The sequence below is a fragment of the Watersipora subatra genome, chromosome 1 (genome assembly GCF_963576615.1).
Source record: "Watersipora subatra chromosome 1, tzWatSuba1.1, whole genome shotgun sequence".
NCBI classification, from domain to species: Eukaryota; Metazoa; Bryozoa; class Gymnolaemata; order Cheilostomatida; family Watersiporidae; genus Watersipora; species Watersipora subatra.
Window position 1 is genome coordinate 31,150,222 of NC_088708.1, and position 21,766 is coordinate 31,171,987.

At 35.1% G+C, this 21,766-nt stretch overlaps 1 protein-coding gene and 1 long non-coding RNA gene across 3 annotated transcripts; one reads left to right on the top strand and one right to left on the bottom strand.

Moving 5' to 3' along the window:
* Window positions 1-94: 94 nt before the first annotated feature.
* On the top strand, window positions 95-21,347 carry LOC137410506 (U7 snRNA-associated Sm-like protein LSm11). Of its 2 annotated transcripts, none has more exons than XM_068095933.1 (5): window positions 95-237; window positions 3,145-3,324; window positions 5,020-5,229; window positions 16,167-16,303; window positions 20,792-21,347. In XM_068095933.1, the coding sequence occupies exons 2-5, from the start codon at window positions 3,204-3,206 to the stop codon at window positions 21,032-21,034; spliced, it is 711 nt and encodes a 236-aa protein (XP_067952034.1). In that variant the 5' UTR covers window positions 95-237; window positions 3,145-3,203; the 3' UTR covers window positions 21,035-21,347. The 2 variants fall into 2 exon arrangements, with proteins under 2 accessions (XP_067952034.1, XP_067952035.1); XM_068095934.1 differs by lacking the exon at window positions 95-237 and adding an exon at window positions 260-280.
* LOC137392808 (uncharacterized) lies at window positions 7,698-8,461 on the bottom strand. Its single transcript, XR_010978250.1, has 3 exons — window positions 8,382-8,461; window positions 8,051-8,116; window positions 7,698-7,757 (listed from the first exon to the last, which is right to left on the bottom strand). It is a non-coding gene; the product is annotated as an uncharacterized lncRNA (long non-coding RNA).
* Window positions 21,348-21,766: the final 419 nt, after the last annotated feature.

The window sequence follows — 21,766 nt, forward strand, 5'->3', positions numbered from 1 at the left end:
CATTCTATTGGAAACAAAATACTGCTTGCAGGTTAATATTCGAAACTCCACTGCCGCGTAACACCTGGTTTCACGCGTGCACTTCTTGATATTGAATCCCAAATTTAGAAATCATTCATTGTAGTTATTAACATATTACTCAAGCAGGATTAAGATCAAGGTCTAACGGTTTACCAAGTTGTTTACTCTTTTGAAGCAAAATAGTCTCAGATGCATGAAACTGCGTCGCTTAAAAAAGTAAGCGTGGCATTTCAGCTGATAGTGATTGTTGCGTACGAGAGTAAGTAGGGCTCCAAGATGTAGATTTGACATTATAATCGATCTATAAATATTATATCGATTATAGATTTCAGGCTAACATAAACTCCCTAATTATGCTGGTAAACGCATGGGTTATAAGGTAAAGCAAGATATAAGCAAGATCATTGCGTTTTATTAGTAAAAACAGGTCCAGCTTGCACCATACACAGGGTAGTGCTTGAACACAGATAGTGTTTGTATTATGGATTGGCCATGCAGCGCACGCTAAGGATTTCAACGTTATTATAGATATTGAGATCTTTGAAATAAAACTGAATCATAGAGCAAGTATGACCTAAAAGGTAGAAGGCGAATGCCAGGAGCGAAAAATAAGATTGCACTCCTGACGTAAGAAGAGAATAATCCTGGGTAAACTACTGCATAACATACTCTCAAAAAATAAGGCACATCTACTATCTCCGAATCTCATGAAGAGAACATGAGTCAACCTGGGACCTCGATGCAGACCAGACTGCGAACAACAGTAGAGCCAATAAACTTGAAAAGAAATTAGTGACAAGAAATGATCTACACAAATGGGATGGGTACTCGTACCCATTCTGCTTTAAAATGTGTCAGCCATAGGTTGGTTGGTGCTATTATGGTGTGTGGTCTACCATACTATAACATGAGGTCCTACTTCCCTTTATCAAGAAGGTGAGACAAATAATTGAGGCCTGTATTACATTGTCCACAAAAGAGTTGTCAATTATACAAACATGAACAACAAAATGCATTGTTACCTAAGCCTATGTGAAATATCAGGATTACTATTTCTCTTTTGATTTAATATACCGATGTCTGCGGTAAAGACTTTCACAGGTAAACCTGCTCCGACTGACTAATCCAATAGGTACAGTCATAGTTTCTCATCAACGATGATAGAAGGTGGCTAAAATAAATAGTCCTTTCCAAATAGGTAAAGCGAAATGTGCAGGTCAATGAAGCACAACCGAGGAAAGATGCTGAATGGAGACGACTATCCTCTCTCCAAGAACAGTGAAAAAAAACCACAGAAACTATAGGCACAGAATTGATGGGCTTTGAATCTTTTGTCTTAAACAAAACACAAACGGTCTGTACATTTTGTTTGAACAGCATACCTACCTAGGAAAGAGAATGTGCAGATAGTTGAGTAATTTATTCAGATGAGTGACCTGTTACTAGCTGGGTCACGTGGTAGACCTCACTTCGTCTCATGGTAGGTGACATGGCGGCAGACCGTACCCTATAGTAACACTGGATGGTTAACCTGTAACATATGTCGTATTGATGAATCAAAGGTTTTGATTTTTTCTTCACTTCTTTCAAGGTTGACTGGCAACAAAATTCACTTTACAGTTATTTGATATCAAAAAGTTCACCATGTCTTATTCTGCTGTGTTGTAGGTGCAAAATATGTGGAAATGTGATTACAAGCTCTTAAAAGCTAAAAATGGACAGTTAATTGCAGCCATCACAAAAACGCCGTAGGTTGGAATCCCTTTATTTTGATGTCATACTCAATTTGACGTGGTTATTGTTTTGACACGTGATGTTATCACGTGAAATAAAAGGTTCAATATATAACGTCTCATAGTCTTTGAACCTTTTATTGGCCTTTCATTTGATGTGATAACATCACGTGTCAAAACAATAACCATGTCGAGTTGAGTACATCACCGAAATAAAAGGATTCCAAACTACGATGCTGTCGTTATGGCTGTGATTAACTGTTCGTTTTTGAGCTTTCAAGTGCTTATAATCACATTTCCACATATGTGCACCTACATCACAGGGAAGTAAGACATGGTGAATCTTTTGATACCAAATAACTGTAATGTGAATTTTGTTGCAAGTCAACCTTTAAGTGTGCTAGCTGAAGCGTGAGTATTTTAACCAATCAACATTAAAGATTGGCGGGTGTAATAAGTATGATGTGCGCAGTTATTCCGCTGTTAATCAATGTAGCCGCAAGGAATAATCAGTTAGCACGCCTATTTGCAGACCTGTAGGTTCGGAGTTCAAATCCCCTTTGATTTTCGGTTTTTAGCGCTTTATTGTTATAACTGGACACCAACAGACAAATGACAAATACTGAGATTTATATAGATAGTGTAGTTGATTAAAAAAATCTAAACATTTTGTCTATTTTCTTAAAAGTCTCAGTTTAACTTCAACAATTATTTTCAGGTCTCAACAAGTCAAAATGGAAACTCACTGGCTAAGAAAAATTCTCACTAAACTACTGACACCCAAGGAGTTCATGATACCTACGGAAAAGTTTTTAGTAAATCAGATGGCTATATTTTGAGAACTATAGTCACAAAATGAGTTGAATTTTTATAGACCCACGGTACTAGTCTCACAGTAACTTAGTGATGTGTTGAAATAAGTAGGGCATAGTTTACTTGTTACCATTTTAATGTAGAAACTTCATACGCTATTTTATTATCTGTAAATATGCAGGTTTCTGAGCAAATTTCTTTCATCATCAATAAAAAGCTAAAGGAAGAACCACCATTTTGGGTTTAGCGGTTTTCAGCAGGATAAAATCAATTTTGGAATTGTCAGCTCTAGTAAAAATCATTCCGTGAACCGTCAGAATGACCTTGAAATACTGTGAAAAAACTCCGTCTCAGTTTGTATCTGCATATGCCAGCAAGCTGTATTCTTGGTAGTAGTTCTTGAAGTACGGCTTGTAGTAGGTCAGCTCAATGAGTTTGAAGGGTCTTACCATTTTTTCAAAAGGATTCTCATCACGACTCGAATCGACTCTTTATCAGTTGTCTGATTGAAAGAGCCTGTTGTACATTGAGCTAAATTGTCTTTCATTCTAGAGGGTCATGTTGGGTGTTGTTACAGATCATCTACGGAGATGGAACCTGGCTGAAGATTTCTAACAACGCTGGTGCCTGCTAATAATGGCAGAAGAAAGTCATTCAGATAATGTTTTAGCTTCCAGCTCCACGCAAGATGACAAGATTAATCCTACCTCAGTCCACTTTGACCCTATTTCTGCTCTAAGTGCAGATGCGATTCCTGGTAAGATTTTGTGGAATCTTTTATGGAATCTCTTACTACAGTCAAACCTCAACCTATGATCGAATCAATGTACAAACCTTATGGAAGGATGTGAAACTTGAGCAAATATGTGTTTGACATGCACATTATTTGCTAACATAGCTCTGGAGCTTCTCATAATGTTGCAGTTTTGCTAATTAGTCGATACATTATCTACAGTTTTTTGCCTCGTTTGATTGTATGGTGCATGAATAATACTAAGCAGTATTTCATGCCTTTTGTTATAATTATAAATGTGCATCCAAAAATATTGTAGGTGGCAACAGTGGTGAAACAAAAGCAATACTTTCTCTAAAACCAAGCGTCACAGAAAAATATGAACAAACATCTTTGGATGAAATTTTTAAAATAATCTGTTTCACCTCCTATTAGTTATCAGGAGAGAAAAAAATGAAAGTGATGCCAAGAAAAATGACTGAAACAAGTGAAGGTAGAGAGATTAAACTGTAGGCTGGATAATCACATATTAATTAAATTTATTTTTGAAATTATATATAAAATTATCAAATATAAATGAAAACAGAAATATATCAATAACCTGTTAATTTAAGGTTTGTGCAGCTCAAGTTAAACTTCGTATTTCTATCACCACTTCTACCCGAACATCATGCACCTCCTGAATCACCAAGGCTATACCTCAACGAATTTGCTTTTCAATTGTTTAAGCAATGTGACAATCCATCCTCTTTTAATTGATTATCACTCTATTCGTTTAATTTCCCACCCATCATTTACTTGTTGCTGCTTTTAGTTTGTAGGTTGTTTTATATAAAGCATTTGTTTTAACGTTATGTATGGTTACTTGAAGCATTCATTGTTAATTGTTCTGGGCTGCAAAGCAAATTAAACCAAATACAATGTATCCCTATAAGGATATTTGATCTGATATGCGAAGCAAATCTTGAAATGGATCAACTTTATATATCAAGGAAATGCTGTATATCTTGTGTTTCAAATTGATGGTAGTTGGTTATAGGGCTCTTGTGGAACCGCAAAAACAGCCTTCCCATTAATCAGCCCAGTACTCAGTTTGGTTACCTGGAGATGAATGAAGAGAATAATAGAGTTAAATACCTGCATATATAACAGCCCTAGTACTCAGTTTGGTTACCTGGAGATGAATGAAGAGAATAATAGAGTTAAATACCTGCATATATAACAACCCAAGTACTCAGTTTGGTTACCTGGAGATGAATGAAGAGAATAATAGAGTTAAATACCTGCATATATAACAGCCCTAGTACTCAGTTTGGTTACCTGGAGATGAATGAAGAGAATAATAGAGTTAAATACCTGCATATATAACAACCCAAGTACTCAGTTTGGTTACCTGGAGATGAATGAAGAGAATAATAGAGCTAAATACCTGCATATATAACAACCCTAGTACTCAGTTTGGTTACCTGGAGATGAATGAAGAGAATAATAGAGTTAAATACCTGCATATATAACAACCCAAGTACTCAGTTTGGTTACCTGGAGATGAATGAAGAGAATAATAGAGCTAAATACCTGCATATATAACAACCCTAGTACTCAGTTTGGTTACCTGGAGATGAATGAAGAGAATAATAGAGCTAAATACCTGCATATATAACAACCCTAGTACTCAGTTTGGTTACATAGGAATGAGCAGACATGTTATCACCTGTTTAGGCCTGGCATCGGTTGAGCCTCTGCAGAACATCGGGGAGTTTGAGGCATACCAAGCCAACCCTGAGCAGTTCTTACAGCAGCAGGCAGAGAGGAAGGAAAAAGATGCCTTCAGGAAAGCTGCCAAAGAAAAAAATGAACAAGAAAAGAAGCTGCTGCCGGCAGCAACGCCAGACAAGAAGTTGAAGAAGAATGTGTTAACTCGAATGCAAAGTTAGTATGGAAGGTTGGCTTTAGTTTTACCTTGACCTATGCTTTGGCGCACTTAAGTGCAACATTTTGATTTGCATTAAGTTGTGTTTGCATTGAGTAGTTCCATTTCCCTCTGCTGTAGTTATATTCTGTCAGAGACACTGCAATACATGAGGATCTCAATTAGCTATGTTACTAGCATGTTATGTATATGAATGTAATGCCATGAGTGTCCAACAATGATGCTTTCATATGTTTCCATTTCCATAAGTTTTAACGCTTTAACACATTAAATGCCTTTGTATCATTAAATAATAAGCGCAGTGTATGTTAAATTGTAAGCGCTGTGAGGAAAATATTTCAAGGATTCTCGGCTGCAAGCGTTAGAGCATCATTACTTGGCATTTTATAAACTCGCTATAGACTGAGAACATGAATTTCAACGACAGCACATAGCCCAAGCCTTGTAAGCATACACTTTCCCATCATGTGTACGGCTAAAAATATGCATCTCAGTAGATATGTATTCTGACCAACAAGGTATGCTACATATCACACTCTGTATATATAGCATCACTTGCTGTTATCTTCAATCTGTTCGCTTTTTTCTCATAATGCACACCCTTTAAAGATTCGCACAATTTTTTTGACGTTTTTAAAAGTGGTCAGTTAGCTCAGTTGTCATGGGTTTGAGCCCTATACAAACTTACAAAGCAATGTTTTTGCCTGGTGGGTGCAATTACTTTGAAGCTTCCTAAGGTGGCTGGTTAGCTCTGTTGGATAAAGCCAGTCTCGAAATTTTTGTTGATATCATATGGTGAAAAATATTGCTTTTGGAGAGGGCGAAGAATCATCGTGTTCTACATATTAGGGTGAAAAAATCATATAACAGGGTCATGGTAACCTGAGGCCGCACTGTATTAGAAAACTACTCCTGGTTAAAATAGAGTTGTCTGTCCTCTAACAAGTTTGCCAAGATTCTGATTGGCGTCGTTCCATGAACTCCCGAATGGTTTACAGTCGAGAGTAGTATAGTGAGAGCAGATCTACACACACTAGGCGGAGCTTAGGGAGCAGGAAGTGACATCACATCAGGATCTGTTTGATTGACAGTTGGGGGGCGGAGCTAGGCGGTGTTGAGTCATGGTGTGAGTCATGGCGATCTGTGTGATTCGTGGTGCGAGTAATGGTGTGAGTTGGTTGGTGACGTCGCGGTGGTGGTGTCGGTGGCCGAGTGGTGAGTCGGGCCGCGAGACGATTCGCGGTTGTATTTGGGATTATCGCGTCCGGTAGAGGTCGCTCTTCCGTGCCGTTTCGGGGATTGACGGAGAGCTCGGTGGCGACGGGTTGACGGACGGTGGCGGATGGATTTCGAGATCGTCGGAGCTTGTATGTATTTTCTTTTTTCCGATCCCGAATGAGAATGATGTGTCTGCGAACGAATATTCATTTTGATTGTAAACTTCATAAATTCTGAAATTATCCATCGCTGTTATGGTTCCACTACTTTTTTAAAGATAATGTATAAATTGATGAAGTATTATTAGTTAGTGTTGATTGTTACTGGAGCTTCTGAGGAGTCAACTTCCAATAGTATGAATATCGACATTATTTCTGAAAGAACTTCCCAATTGAATATGAAACAAAGAGAGTATAGAAGACCAACCAAGTCTAGATTGAACAGAACTACGTCATTACGAAGATCATCAAGAAAAAGTTCGGTAGTAAAGCGGTTATTCGAATCCAAGGAAAATTATATGGAAGGAGATGAGAAAATTACGTCACCTATTGCAACAGTTTTTAAAACCGAGGAAATGCAAGAACCATGGAAATGGATTGATCTAAAAGTTTTGGATATTCCAGCTTCGTTAGAAGTAATACAAGCAAATAAGTCTGAAGAAAATGACAATTGTGAGATTGCGTTGCAATTCTTCGTTGAACGTAAGGGAGAGCGTGTGGTATTATGTTCGATCATCGAACCTCAAAAGTATAACATTCCCTCATCATTTCAATGGTTGACGCCAGCTCTCATGATATTGGATCGAAGTGAGATTTACATGAACTCTAAGTCGTCATCAGGATTAAAACTTTTCAGAATTGACGGAGCATGCAATCTGAAGGAATTCAGAGAGAAATTAAACAAAGATTATAAACTCTGTATATCAAGACAGTAATGAGTTAAGGAAATGATATTATGATTAAATTTTATATAGTTTATTTGATGATATATCATAGGGATTTAAACTTACTATCAATGGATATGTTATTGAATAAAAGTTTTGTATATAAAAATGCTAAAACATAATATAAAAAAGACTATTGAATTTCATTCAATCCCAATTTTCTTCTTCTTCTTTCATTGTCGAATGAGAATGAACTGTCTACAATCAAAACATACATTATTTTTAGTGAGATATAGTAAAAGTAAGACATACAATCAGATTAGATCATTCATTCAAACTAAAAATCAAATATAATGTAATACTTACTGAAGAAGAAGAAGATCCATCCTTTTTCTGAATGGAATCTTCCTGTTGAGATACGGGAGCCTGCAATTGCAATGATTACAGTCAGGATGGATTACTATAACCTTGCTGAGATAGTAGACTCCACATTCACAATGGACTCCAACTTAAATTGTAAATTTCAATTGCATTAGTCATCGAATCATAGAATGATATGCAAGATGTAATACAGACAGAATAGGATATGCAATCAGCTAGAGTAGGACATACAGGCAATAAGAAAAACAAATATGTTACATCACATAGTCAGACTAGGACACACAGACAGAGGAGGATATTCAGTTAAAATAAAGAAATAAATATAATGTACTACTTACTGAAGATTCAAATTCATAAAGCCTTCTCCGAAAAGGACTATATTTAGTTCGGTGATGCCCAGGATCCTACAATTGCATTGATTATAGTCAGAGTAGAACATGCAGACAAATTAAAACACAGTCAGGTCTTACTTTGAATTTCAATTCCAACTCCTTTTGTTTTAAAGTGGAGTTATACAAAATATTAATTACTGTTTTCACAGATTGATACTCATTTTAACATTCCTACATACCAATTGGAGTGAATTTTGTTGAATGTATTTGATCTTTAGTTACATGTTTTATCATTATACAACGATATTAGACGAAATAAATATAATGTAATACTTACTTTTAAAGTCAATGTAACATCGAAGTTACGAAAGAACTCCTCTCTTTGCTGCTGCATGACCAATGATTTCTACAATAATTTCCAAAATTACTTTGTATAATTTAATTGTTTCATTTAAGCAAACCCTATAATTCGAAATATATTTAATATGTAGTTTATATTCTCAAGTTTCCTTTAATCAAAAATATAATTTAGTAAAATATTATAATGTAGTACTTACTTTCTTTTGAAGCTTGATCTTGAATTGAAAAGCCTTCTGTTTTTCAGGATCTACCTCTCTAGCCCAAGGGCAGTAGCCCCATATCTCAACACACGTGTCGATGCATTTTGTCTGAGTTAGGAGTCTATCCACGTTTTTGTCTCGAGCACACATTGTAAACTATTATAAATAAAATGAGATGAAAAACTTATTCTTTCTCGTTGCTTATATAGTAAGCAGAATCAATATTATGGTTGATTAAACTTGTGTAATTTATGATCACGAAATTGTAAAATCAGCTAAACAGATTTCGCGAAATTCAATTTCGCGAAAGTTGACTATATAATATATATGATGTGAAATTTCGCGAAATCCAATTTCGCGAAAGTTGACTATATAATATATGATGTGAAATTTCGCGAAATCTAATTTCGCGAAATTCACTTTCGCGAAATTCAATTTCGCGAAAGTTGACTATATAATATATATGATGTGAAATTTCGCGAAATCCAATTTCGCGAAATTCACTTTTCGCGAAATTGAATTTCGCGAAAGTTGACTATATAATATATATGATGTGAAATTTCGCGAAATCCAATTTCGCGAAATTCACTTTCGCGAAATTCAATTTCGCGAAAGTTGACTATATAATATATATGATGTGAAATTTCGCGAAATCCAATTTCGCGAAATTCACTTTCGCGTTGATGTACAAGTGAGCCGTGATTTATAAATGTATATATAATAATAAAATGTGAGTAAGATAAAAGCTACTGAAGATACAATAAACAACGCTAGGATTGTGCTAGTCTATGTTAATATACAAGTGAGCAGTGATTATAATTGTATATAATAATAAAATGTGAGTAAGATAAAAGCTAGGGTTGTGCTAGTCCATGTTAATGTACAAGTGAGCAGTGATTATAAATGTATATATAATAATAAAATGTGAGTAAGATAAAAAGCTACTGAAGATAGAATAAACAAAGCTAGGATTGTGCTAGTCCATGTTAATATACAAGTGAGCAGTGATTATAAATGTATATATAATAATAAAATGTGAGTAAGATAAAAGCTAGGGTTGTGCTAGTCCATGTTAATGTACAAGTGAGCAGTGATTATAAATGTATATATAATAATAAAATGTGAGTAAGATAAAAAGCTACTGAAGATACAATAAACAAAGCTAGGATTGAGCTAGGCCGTGTTAATATACAAGTGAGCAGTGATTATAAATGTATATATAATATTAAAATGTGAGTAAGATAAAAACTACTAAAGATACAATAAGCAAAACTAGGATTGTGCTAGGCCATGTTGATATAAAAGTGAGCAATGATTATAAATGTATATATAATAATAAAATGTGAGTAAGATAAAAGCTAGGGATGTGCTAGTCCATGTTAATATACAAGTGAGCAGTGATTATAAATGTATATATAATAATAAAGTGTGAGTGAGATAAAAGCTACTGAAGATACAATAAACAAAGCTAGGATTGTGCTAGGCCGTGTTAATATACAAGTGAGCAGTGATTATAAATGTATATATAATATTAAAATGTGAGTAAGATAAAAGTTACTGAAGATACAATAAACAAAGCTAGGATTGAGCTAGTCTATGTTAATATACAAGTGAGCAGCGAATATAAATGAATATATAATAATAAAACGTGAGTAAGATAAAAAGCTACTGAAGATACAATAAACAAAGCTAGGATTGTGCTAGGCCGTGTTAATATACAAGTGAGCAGTGATTATAAATGTATATATAATATTAAAATATGAATAAGATAAAAACTACTAAAGATACAATAAGCAAAACTAGGATTGTGCTAGCCCATGTTGATATACAAGTGAGCAATGATTATAAATGTATATATAATAATAAAATGTGAGTAAGATAAAAGCTAGGGTTGTGCTAGTCCATGTTAATATACAAGTGAGCAGTGATTATAAATGTATATATAATAATAAAATGTGAGTAAGATAAAAGTTACTGAAGATACAATAAACAGAGCTAGGATTGAGCTAGTCTATGTTAATATACAAGTGAGCAGCGAATATAAATGAATATATAATAATAAAACGTGAGTAAGATAAAAGCTACTGAAGATACAATAAACAAAGCTAGGATTGTGCTAGACCATGTTGATGTACAAGTGAGCAATGATTATAAATGTATATATAATAATAAAATGTGAGTGAGATAAAAGCTACTGAAGATACAATAAACAAAGCTAGGATTGTGCTAGTCCATGTTGATATACAAGTGAGCAGTGATTATAAATGTATATATAATATTAAAATGTGAGTAAGATAAAAACTACTAAAGATACAATAAGCAAAACTAGGATTGTGCTAGGCCATGTTGATATACAAGTGAGCAATGATTATAAATGTATATATATTAATAAAATGTGAGTAAGATAAAAGCTAGGGTTGTGCTAGTCCATGTTAATGTACAAGTGAACAGTGATTATAAATGTATATATAATAATAAAATGTGAGTAAGATAAAAGTTACTGAAGATACAATAAACAGAGCTAGGATTGTGCTAGTCTATGTTAATATACAAGTGAGCAGCGAATATAAATGAATATATAATAATAAAACGTGAGTAAGATAAAAGATACTGAAGATACAATAAACAAAGCTAGGATTGTGCTAGACCCTGTTGATGTACAAGTGAGCAATGATTATAAATGTATATATAATAAAATGTGAGTAAGATAAAAGCTACTGAAGATACAATAAACAAAGTTAGGATTGTGCTAGGCCATGTTAATATACAAGTGAGCAGTGATTATAAATGTATATATAATAATAAAATGTGAGTAAGATAAAATCTACTAAAGATACAATAAGCAAAACTAGGATTGTGCTAGGCCATGCTGATATACAAGTGAGCAATGATTATAAATGTATATATAATAATAAAATGTGAGTAAGATAAAAGTTACTGAAGATACAATAAACAGAGCTAGGATTGAGCTAGTCTATGTTAATATACAAGTGAGCAGCGAATATAAATGAATATATAATAATAAAACGTGAGTAAGATAAAAGCTACTGAAGATACAATAAACAAAGCTAGGATTGTGCTAGACCATGTTGATGTACAAGTGAGCAATGATTATAAATGTATATATAATAATAAAATGTGAGTGAGATAAAAGCTACTGAAGATACAATAAACAAAGCTAGGATTGTGCTAGTCCATGTTGATATACAAGTGAGCAGTGATTATAAATGTATATATAATAATAAAATGTGAGTAAGATAAAATCTACTAAAGATACAATAAGCAAAACTAGGATTGTGCTAGGCCATGCTGATATACAAGTGAGCAATGATTATAAATGTATATATAATAATAAAATGTGAGTAAGATAAAAGCTACTGAAGATACAATCAAAGCTAGGATTGTACTAGTCCATGATGATATACAAGGGAGCAGTGATTATAAATATATATAATAATAAAATGTGAGTAAGATAAAAGCTACTGAAGATACAATAAACAAAAACTAGGATTGTACTAGTCTATGTTGGTGTACAAGTGAGCAATGATTATAAATGTATATATAATAATAAAATGTGAGTAAGATAAAAGCTACTGAAGATACAATAAACAAAGCTAGGACTGTGCTAGTCCATGTTAATATACAAGTGAGCAGTGATTATAAATATATATAATAATAAAATGTATTATTATATATACTCACATTACTTACTCTCATTTTATTATTATATATATATTTATAATCACTGCTCACTTGTATATTAACATGGACTAGCACAGTCCTAGCTTTGTTTATTGTATCTTCAGTAGCTTTTATCTTACTCTCATTTTATTATTATATATACATTTATAATCATTGCCCACTTGTACATCAACATAGACTAGTACAATCCTGCTTTGATTATTGTATCTTCAGTAGCTTTTATCTTACTCACGATTTATTATATATATATATATATTTATAATCACTGCTCCCTTGTATATCAACATGGACTAGCACAATCCTAGCTTTGTTTATTGTATCTTCAGTAGCTTTTATCTTACTCACATTTTATTATTATATATACATTTATAATCACTGCTCACTTGTATATTAACTCTTTCGCTACCACGTTAATTGTTGACCAAACGATTATTCTGCCCAAGTTAATTCAAACGGATTTTCTAAAAAATCCGATATACCGTTAGTATTTAAGCAATATCTCAAAAAATGAAAACATATATCGTTTTACTTTTAAATGTATCTTATTCAGAACAAAATTCTCCACAAGATAGGTGTAAAATTGTTTAGCAACTCTTACTCTCACAAAATTCCTGACGCTTTTCTTTGCGTTGAACAAACTCGGTGTGTTTCTTATTGTCATGACGATAACGGTCTGGTTTTACCGTTTTTGAAAAAATAATTAGAAATGGAATTGTTGAACCAAAAATTTAGTTGCACGTCATTGGCAACAAGGTTGTTTCATTGGAAACAATTCTTTCAACAACATGTGGAGATTACTGTCTTCTCTTTGCAATATTTTGGAGCAGAGGATGTTCAATAGAAGATTTTCTAACAGTTATGCTAAAAATTTCTGAAACAGATACACGAGATCATGTAGTTCGAAAAACTATACTAGATAGATATGATTGGAATGAAAAAAAAATTAGTAAAAGTCTTAATAACGAAGAAAATGAAGGTGTTGACAATGTACATATTCAAGGAACTTCCCAAATTGTTAAATTACTAGAAGATCTGACATAAATTTTTTTTTCTATATTTTACAATTGAATATACATATATACTTTATATCGAAATAAAGTTGGTAACAAATACAACCGAATATTATTTACTTTTTGATATAAGTTTTATATATTGATATACTCACACTGAGTTGGAGCTATCCTCAAAATAATCCACATATTAATCCATGTATGCCCCTTTACTAGTTCATCATCTTCATCTATTTACTGGTCGAGAAACTGTTATGGAATGGTTAAGCCAAACCAAACAGGAGAATTCCATAGGTAAACCTAGGAAAACAATCAGGTCGAATGCCAAGGCGCTTGTCCACACAACAGCCCCTGAAAACAGCGACACTCAACGAACTTAATCGCGAGTAGCCGGCTAACAGAATTCTAGCTGAAGCATACAAGCCTTATGGTATCAACACTCGATCGACCCAAATTCTCAAATATAAGTAGGTATCAAGAGATGGTTAATGAGGCAGAATATTCCATCAGATTATGCAACGCTTATATAGTGAATTGAAGAATGATGGGTGTGTCCAAAGGAATTAATGAAGCGAAAATAGTAAACAGATTTTCGCGAAATTGAATTTCGCGAAAGTGAATTTCGCGAAATTGAATTTCGCGAAATTACACATTATATATATTATATAGTCAACTTTCGCGAAAGTGAATTTCGCGAAAGTGAATTTCGCGAAATTGGATTTCGCGAAATTACACATATATATTATATAGTCAACTTTCGCGAAATTGAATTTCGCGAAAGTGAATTTCGCGAAATTGGATTTCGCGAAATTACACATATATATTATATAGTCAACTTTCGCGAAATTGAATTTCGCGAAAGTGAATTTCGCGAAAACTGTTTATATATATCATTAGATCACAAAATTATTGAACCGCGACAACACTTCTACTTGTTATAAAACCTTCGAGCGAATATGCCTTTTCAATTCAGTTCATAACTTCACAATGAGTACCAGAGACAACAGAAAAAGGAAATTTCAAGAACGATTACAATGTGTAGATAAATGTGTGAAGCGATGGGGTTACTGCTCTCATGGAATGGAAATAAGCGTTCGGAAGCGAAAAGCTTGTCGATTTCTCTTACGTGAAAAGTTCTATCAAGATCTCAACGAAAGATTACGGTTTACAGTAAGTACTACAAATTCAATCTAGATGTTATGTAGGAATGATACAATGAATCTTCTCTTCTGAGTAGTAACTATGTGTTCTAGGCTGATTGTATTCATTGCAATTGCAAACTCCAATATCTTAGCAAAGTGTATGTTATATCCCTACTCAGATTAAAACAGATTATTTTAACTGAATATCCTCCTCTGTCTGTGTGTCCTAGTCTGACTATGTGATGTAACATATTTGTTTTTCTTATTGTCTGTATGTCCTACTCTAGCTGATTGCATATCCTATTCTGTCTGCATTACATCTTGCATATCATTCTATGATTCGATGACTAATGCAATTGAAATTTACAATTTAAGTTGGAGTCCATTGTGAATGTAGAGTCTACTATCTCAGCAAGGATATAGTAAACCATCCTGACTGTAATCATTGCAATTGCAGGCTCCCGTATCTCAACAGGAAGATTCCATTCAAAAAAAGGATGGATCTTCTTCTTCTTCAGTAAGTATTACATTATATTTGATTTTTAGTTTGAATGAATGATCTAATCTGATTGTATGTCTTACTTTTACTATATCTCACTAAAAATAATGTATGTTTTGATTGTAGACAGTTCATTCTCATTCGACAATGAAAGAAGAAGAAGAAAATTGGGATTGAATGAAATTCAATAGTCTTTTTTATATTATGTTTTAGCATTTTTATATACAAAACTTTTATTCAATAACATATCCATTGATAGTAAGTTTAAATCCCTATGATATATCATCAAATAAACTATATAAAATTTAATCATAATATCATTTCCTTAACTCATTACTGTCTTGATATACAGAGTTTATAATCTTTGTTTTAATTTCTCTCTGAATTCCTTCAGATTGCATGCTCCGTCAATTCTGAAAAGTTTTAATCCTGATGAAGACTTAGAGGCGATAGATAATTTCAGAATTTATGAAGTTTACAATCAAAATGAATATTCGTTCGCAGACACATCATTCTCATTCGGGATCGGAAAAAAGAAAATACATACAAGCTCCGACGATCTCGAAATCCATCCGCCACCGTCCGTCAACCCGTCGCCACCGAGCTCTCCGTCAATCCCCGAAATGGCACGGAAGAGCGACCTCTACCGGACGCCAACGAAATCCGATAATCCCAAATACAACCGCGAATCGTCTCGCGGCCCGACTCACCACTCGGCCACCGACACCACCACCGCGACGTCACCAACCAACTCACACCATTACTCGCACCACGAATCACACAGATCGCCATGACTCACACCATGACTCAACACCGCCTAGCTCCGCCCCCCAACTGTCAATCAAACAGATCCTGATGTGATGTCACTTTCTGCTCCCTAAGCTCCGCCTAGTGTGTGTAGATCTGCTCTCACTATACTACTGTCGAGTTACAAAATGTACCAAACATGAATGCTGTGTGGTTTGGTTTGCCTTTAAGGCTTTGTATTTATGTAGCGTATATTGTCATGAGTGGTATATATTAAAGGAGGTGTTCACTTATGCCTGCTGACTGCAGTCAAGTGCTGCCTGGTAAGTAGTGATTACAACCTTTAGCCCTTTTAGCTGGTTATACGTTACTCATTGATAAACCCTCGTGTAAGAGTGCCTTGGCAACTACTTCATGTAATCTATCGACTTCTGGTTGTGTTACGTTGTCCGTTTACTGTAGAGTTAGAAGGCCCAGCTTCGCTGTTGCACAGTTGGGTGCAGTCTCGTACAAAGGTCAAGGTTATTACGAGATCATTCAGGAGTGTCCGTGGAACTTGCTCAGGTTTTGTTGTGGCATTTGACAGATACTTCAATTTGGTAAGTTTGACTAATTATTCTAGTTGTGCTATGATTGGTTTTTATTATGACTAGTTATGCTATGTATGCTATATGATTGGCTGATTTGATTAGGACTAGTTATGCTATGTGTGCTATATGATTGGCTGATTTGATTACGAATAGCTATGCTATGTGTGCTATGATTGGTTGATTTGAGTACGGATAGCTATGCTTTGTGTGCTGTGATGGGTTGGTTTAACTAATCATGCTGAGAATTCTTTGTTTGTGTATCTTTTAAAATAGATGTTAGTTTTTTGTACAAAAAAAAATCATGTGTTTTTTTGTCAAGAAGACCAAAGCATCTTTACGAACCTAACCATGCAATGACATTGATTGCATCACAAGTACAGTCGGCGCTCTTACAACGTAAATAATCCATTCCAGGAACCTTTACGTTATAGGAAATTCATGTTATAAGAACAGTAAAATGCATGTAAATTGCCTAATTCGTTCCAAGATCTTTCCAGACTCACCCCTTTGGCCATATAAAAAAGAAAACCTTGACTTGACTCATTAAATTTGGGAGCTGTACCGTTTTATAGACCATAATTGCGGTAATTTTTACAAAAAGTTGATGGGGAGCACATATCTTTGACGATCATTCACAATGATTTGCTTATTTTTTCTAAACACCAGTCTATTCGGCAAAGGAAAACTAATAACAAATATTTTCTACTTTTTCAATAATGCAAAACATCAAAATATTTTTATTATAAAAAAGCGGTACATATTATACTTCCTATTCTTTGGCTATCTGTTATCAGGGGGTCATGGTTAGGATAAAAGAGAACTTTCAACGATACTCCTGCTCGTGATATTCAGATTGGTGGACTGACGCGGTAACACCTGCACCAATCGATCGCCTTTATATTAATGAATAATTGAGCAGCTACCCTATTCTCTGTTTTGTCGAACATCTGACGATTTTTGATGACAAACCATAATGTTGCGAAAGTTCTATAAAGTAGATGCTCCTATAACGTAAATTCCAGATAACGTAAAAATTTTATGTAAAGTTTTTGCTTCCTACTATGTACAAAATTCCATATAATGTAAAGTGGAAAGTTGGGCAAGTTTTCAAAATCGATTTGAATGTTAGTTTATTTGGCCGCACTTGCGGAAGAAAAAACACTGTGCATTCAGCGTTATATCTATTATAAAAGACTTTCGCGACATTTTAGTTCATTGTAATAGATCATTAAATGTGTCGCCAAAAAGGTGAATAGGATAGCTGCGCAATTGTTCTTTGTGCAATATTCAACTGCGCAATAAATAAAAGGCGATCGATTGGTGCAGGTGTTACAGCGTTGGTCCACCAGTCTTAATGTCACGAGTTGAAGTATCATTGAAAATTATCTTTATCCGAACCTTGACCACTGGATAGCGATAGACGATGAGCAGGTAGAACCGCTTTTTATAGTAAAAAGATTTGTTGTTTTGCCTTATTGTAGACGTACAGAGTATTTGTTATTAGCTTTACTTTGCTGTTTAGAGAAATAAGCAAATCGTTGTAAATGAACGTTAAAGATGTGCAGTCCCTATCAACTTGTTGTAAACTTACCGCAATCATGGTCTATAAAACCAGTGAGATTGATCATAAAAAGGAGAAAAGTTTTTGATGCAAACCAATAATTCTGCAGTTACGGTACAGCCTGCAAATGAAAAGAGTTAAGTAAACTTTTTCCTTTTTCCATGAACAAAGGTGTGAGTTTGGAAAGATCTTGGAACGGATTAGGCAATTTACGTATATTTTACTGTTCTTATAATATAAATTCCCTATAACATAAGCATTCCTGGAGCGGATTATTTATGGTATAGGAGCGTCTACTGTATATGATGGATAAAACGCTATACACATGTCAATTTTTCTGTCGCAAGTGCGGTGAGATCGATAAACATTAAAATCAAGTTTGAGAATTCGCCCGACTTCACACTTTACGCTATATGGAGTTTTTTACGTTGTACATAGCAAAACTTCACATAAATTATTTACTCTATCTGGAATTTACGTCATAGGAGGTATACATTATAGGAGTAACTAGGCTATCTTTTTGTTTGCTCGCATTTATTTCTCAAACTCTTGCACTAACAGTATCTCACTGTTCATAAGTATTACCTTGAAAGATAACAAAAGGATGTTGATTTACCCTTTGGACAGTTTTCTTGTTAGAGTTTTTGTTTATGCAACTTGTTTTTGAAAATGTTTTATGTGACTAGCTAAGTATTTACAATACTAGGAGCCTATTCATCTGTTCAAAACCATGGCTGGAGGTTGGCAAAAGCATTGCATCATGGGGGATTCAAACTCGTAAAATCCAGCTCGGTGGACTGACACTCTAACAACCACGCCAATCGACCACCTTCCTTTCATTTGGGAATAATTGTACGCTTAGTTATTCTCTGTGCTTTATGGGCACACCTGACAGTCTCTCAAAGCACACTAGACTGTCCAGGTTACTAGTGTTCATGAAACTAATTCTGGTTTGTGCATCATGTGCCTCGCAGTTGTTCTACTTCTAACAACCCCTGATAAGGCATTCTCTGCAATAGTAAAGGAGTTGTTTTCTCTCTAACTATAGCTTGAGATAATTTTTATTAATTAGCTGGAAAGTGCTACCGCTGTAAGTTGGTTGTATGTCTATGTACTGACAAAAATACACAAGTCATCTCATTGTGTAGTGCTAAATATCTATCTTATCATTGTGGTTGCCCATACTAGCAGACACTACTATGAGCTGTGCTGAGTATTCTGTCTCTTGTCTTATGGCTCAACGTACGTGTATGAACACATTAGAACGGTAGAGCCCTTGCCTAGCATATAGCTACAGTGCTGTAGACCAACTCTCAGTATCTGAGAGGAATTGATGTACGGGGGGGGGGGGGGGGGGAGGGGGGATAGCAGAGGGTGTGCGAAGTTCAGGGGAATTAACTTGCTAGTTTATAAGTAAAGCGAGCAGTTCAACTTTCTGTCATTTGATTGGTTGGTAGATGGTTGACAAGCGAGCTGCGGTAAGTGTACAATCGGGCTCTTTAGTGATCTGGCTAGTTCACAGGTTTTCGCTTTGCATTACAAGTTGTAAATAAGTTTGTCCCAAAATATACAGATATTTCCTACCTGTAAGCTAGCCTGGGCGCAAATACGGAGTGGCAAGCAAGAAGTGAGCTCAGAAAAGTACTAGTGTATTGCAGCTTACTAAAGTTCATTCGGTTAATGCTTCTAGTCAGTCTTAAACTACTGGACCGCTGATCAGTGTCTCCAGATATTTACCATTTATAAAATAAGGCCACCTTGACATTACCAGCTATAAGACCATGGGCTTCTGACAGCCTTTGAGGTTTATGGTTGGCTATTTGCATACCTTTACAAGAGCAAAGACTGGCATGCTGAAATGGTTGCCAGGAGGCGATAAAAAATTTTGAGAAACATATTTATTATTTATACTTATCATTAGTTTACATTTATGTTAACCATTTTAGCAGGTGAAAACTTGTATATCCTTAAAAATTATTATTCATAGTGCTATTTATAAACTTTGCGTGATTTCTCTTTATCTTCTGATCAGTACAGTCAGAGTTCAACTAATGCTTTTGTAATCTTAGATAGTAGAAGTGTGACCTCTGATGTCGGTCATATCCACTCTATCTTTATCAGTCAGGTTACAACTATGTGGGGGCCACAGCTATGGGGAGGCCACAGCTATGGGGTGGCCATAGCTATGGGGGCTACGACTCGGCAGGCCAAAATCAGTAGCAATATTAGGAAACGAATGAACAACAATCGTCAAGTCTCTATCACTATGTTTCCACTGTGCGGGTGATGTGGTTGTGGAATTGTGCACTCATTGAGTTACGGGTTTTTGATGTACATTCGCATATTGAAAAAGATAAGGAATTCTATGCCGGAGGTCATAGCGGTGCACTACTGTTCTGCTTAGCAACACGCTTTCGCAATAGAAACAACTGAGGTTTCGAAAATGTTTAAAATGGAATAGCTTGCGCGGCATATCGCATCATTCGCAGGTGCTGTTTTTATTTTTCGCAAACATGAAGCATTCGATAAAAAATACAAGTTTGTGGTTAATTCAAAAACTTGTAGTCAATCGAAGTTTGTGACAGCCTCGGAAACAGGCTGCAGGTGACTGCAGGTACTTATTATTAACTGGCTGGTTATGGATCTCTGCCTTATAGTTAAAGATAGAACGTTTCTTAGTTTATGTCTAGGGGATGTTAGGGTGTTTTAGGCTATGGTTCTTAGTTCATGTCTAGGGGATGTTAGGGTGTTTTAGGCTATGGTTCTTAGTTCATGTCTAGGGGATGTTAGGGTGTTTTAGGCTATGGTTCTTAGTTCATGTCTAGGGGATGTTTGGGTGTTTTAGGCTATGGTTCTTAGTTCATGTCTAGGGGATGTTAGGGTGTTTTAGGCTATGGTTCTTAGTTCATGTCTAGGGGATGTTTGGGTGTTTTTAGGCTATGGTGGATGTGGACGAGACCTACTGCAGCATATACTCTAACAAGACGCATAAAAGTGCGCATAAGCCTAAAGATCCTACACGTAGCGCTGTTGTTGTGCCTCTGGATGCTGAAGTACAGCAGCTTGTGCGTCGGGTTGAAGCCATGCATCTGACCACAACCAGCAATATCCAGCATAGACATATAAATCAGCTGTTTATTCGTGGTGACAATGTCGTGTCCATATCGTGCTTCTCCTGAGCTTTCTTTTCTCAATATCATGCTATGTCTTTCTGATTCATTATTGTACAATTACAAATCTAGAGTCTGTAGGACATGTAGTTCTTGCTCTTTGATATTCTACATGTACATAAACTTATTACATATTGTCTTATGTGCGCATTGTTTAGGATAATGTATATTTTTAATAAAAAACTCAATGTTCGTGTCAACTGTAACCTTTTCTGTTGTATACACATCTCAGAAGACACAGCTCTATTCTAGAGCCTTCTGACAGCTATTTGATAATTGAGAGTTTTAATTAAATGAAAATATATAGAATGATGCAGAAATATATCCAGAATAGTAGACTGCTTCCTGGCTTTACCAAATAAGCAGTCAGTCTCTCACCTTAAGTCTGCGCATATGATTGTATTTTTGAGTGTCTGTTTGCCATGTCAGAAATTACTGCAGGTAAGTTGCAATCCTGCAAAGTTGGAAAAGATGACTCTTGGTTTTATGTTCTTTGTAGTAGTAGCTTGTTAGTTGTAAAACGGAAGAGCATGGTTTTCTCATCAATTAGAAAACCTATGTTCAACTGGTGGGTTTTAACATGCTATAGTCTTACACCGTTAACGCTGTCACCTGGTTGTTTGTTGGGCATTTGAAGACGGGTGTCTGTAACGTGTCAGTGTAGTTTGACCTTTTTCTGTTATTCATTTGCTTTGCGGCTTAATACGTGTAGCAAAGTTCAATGAGCCTTTTTATCTACAC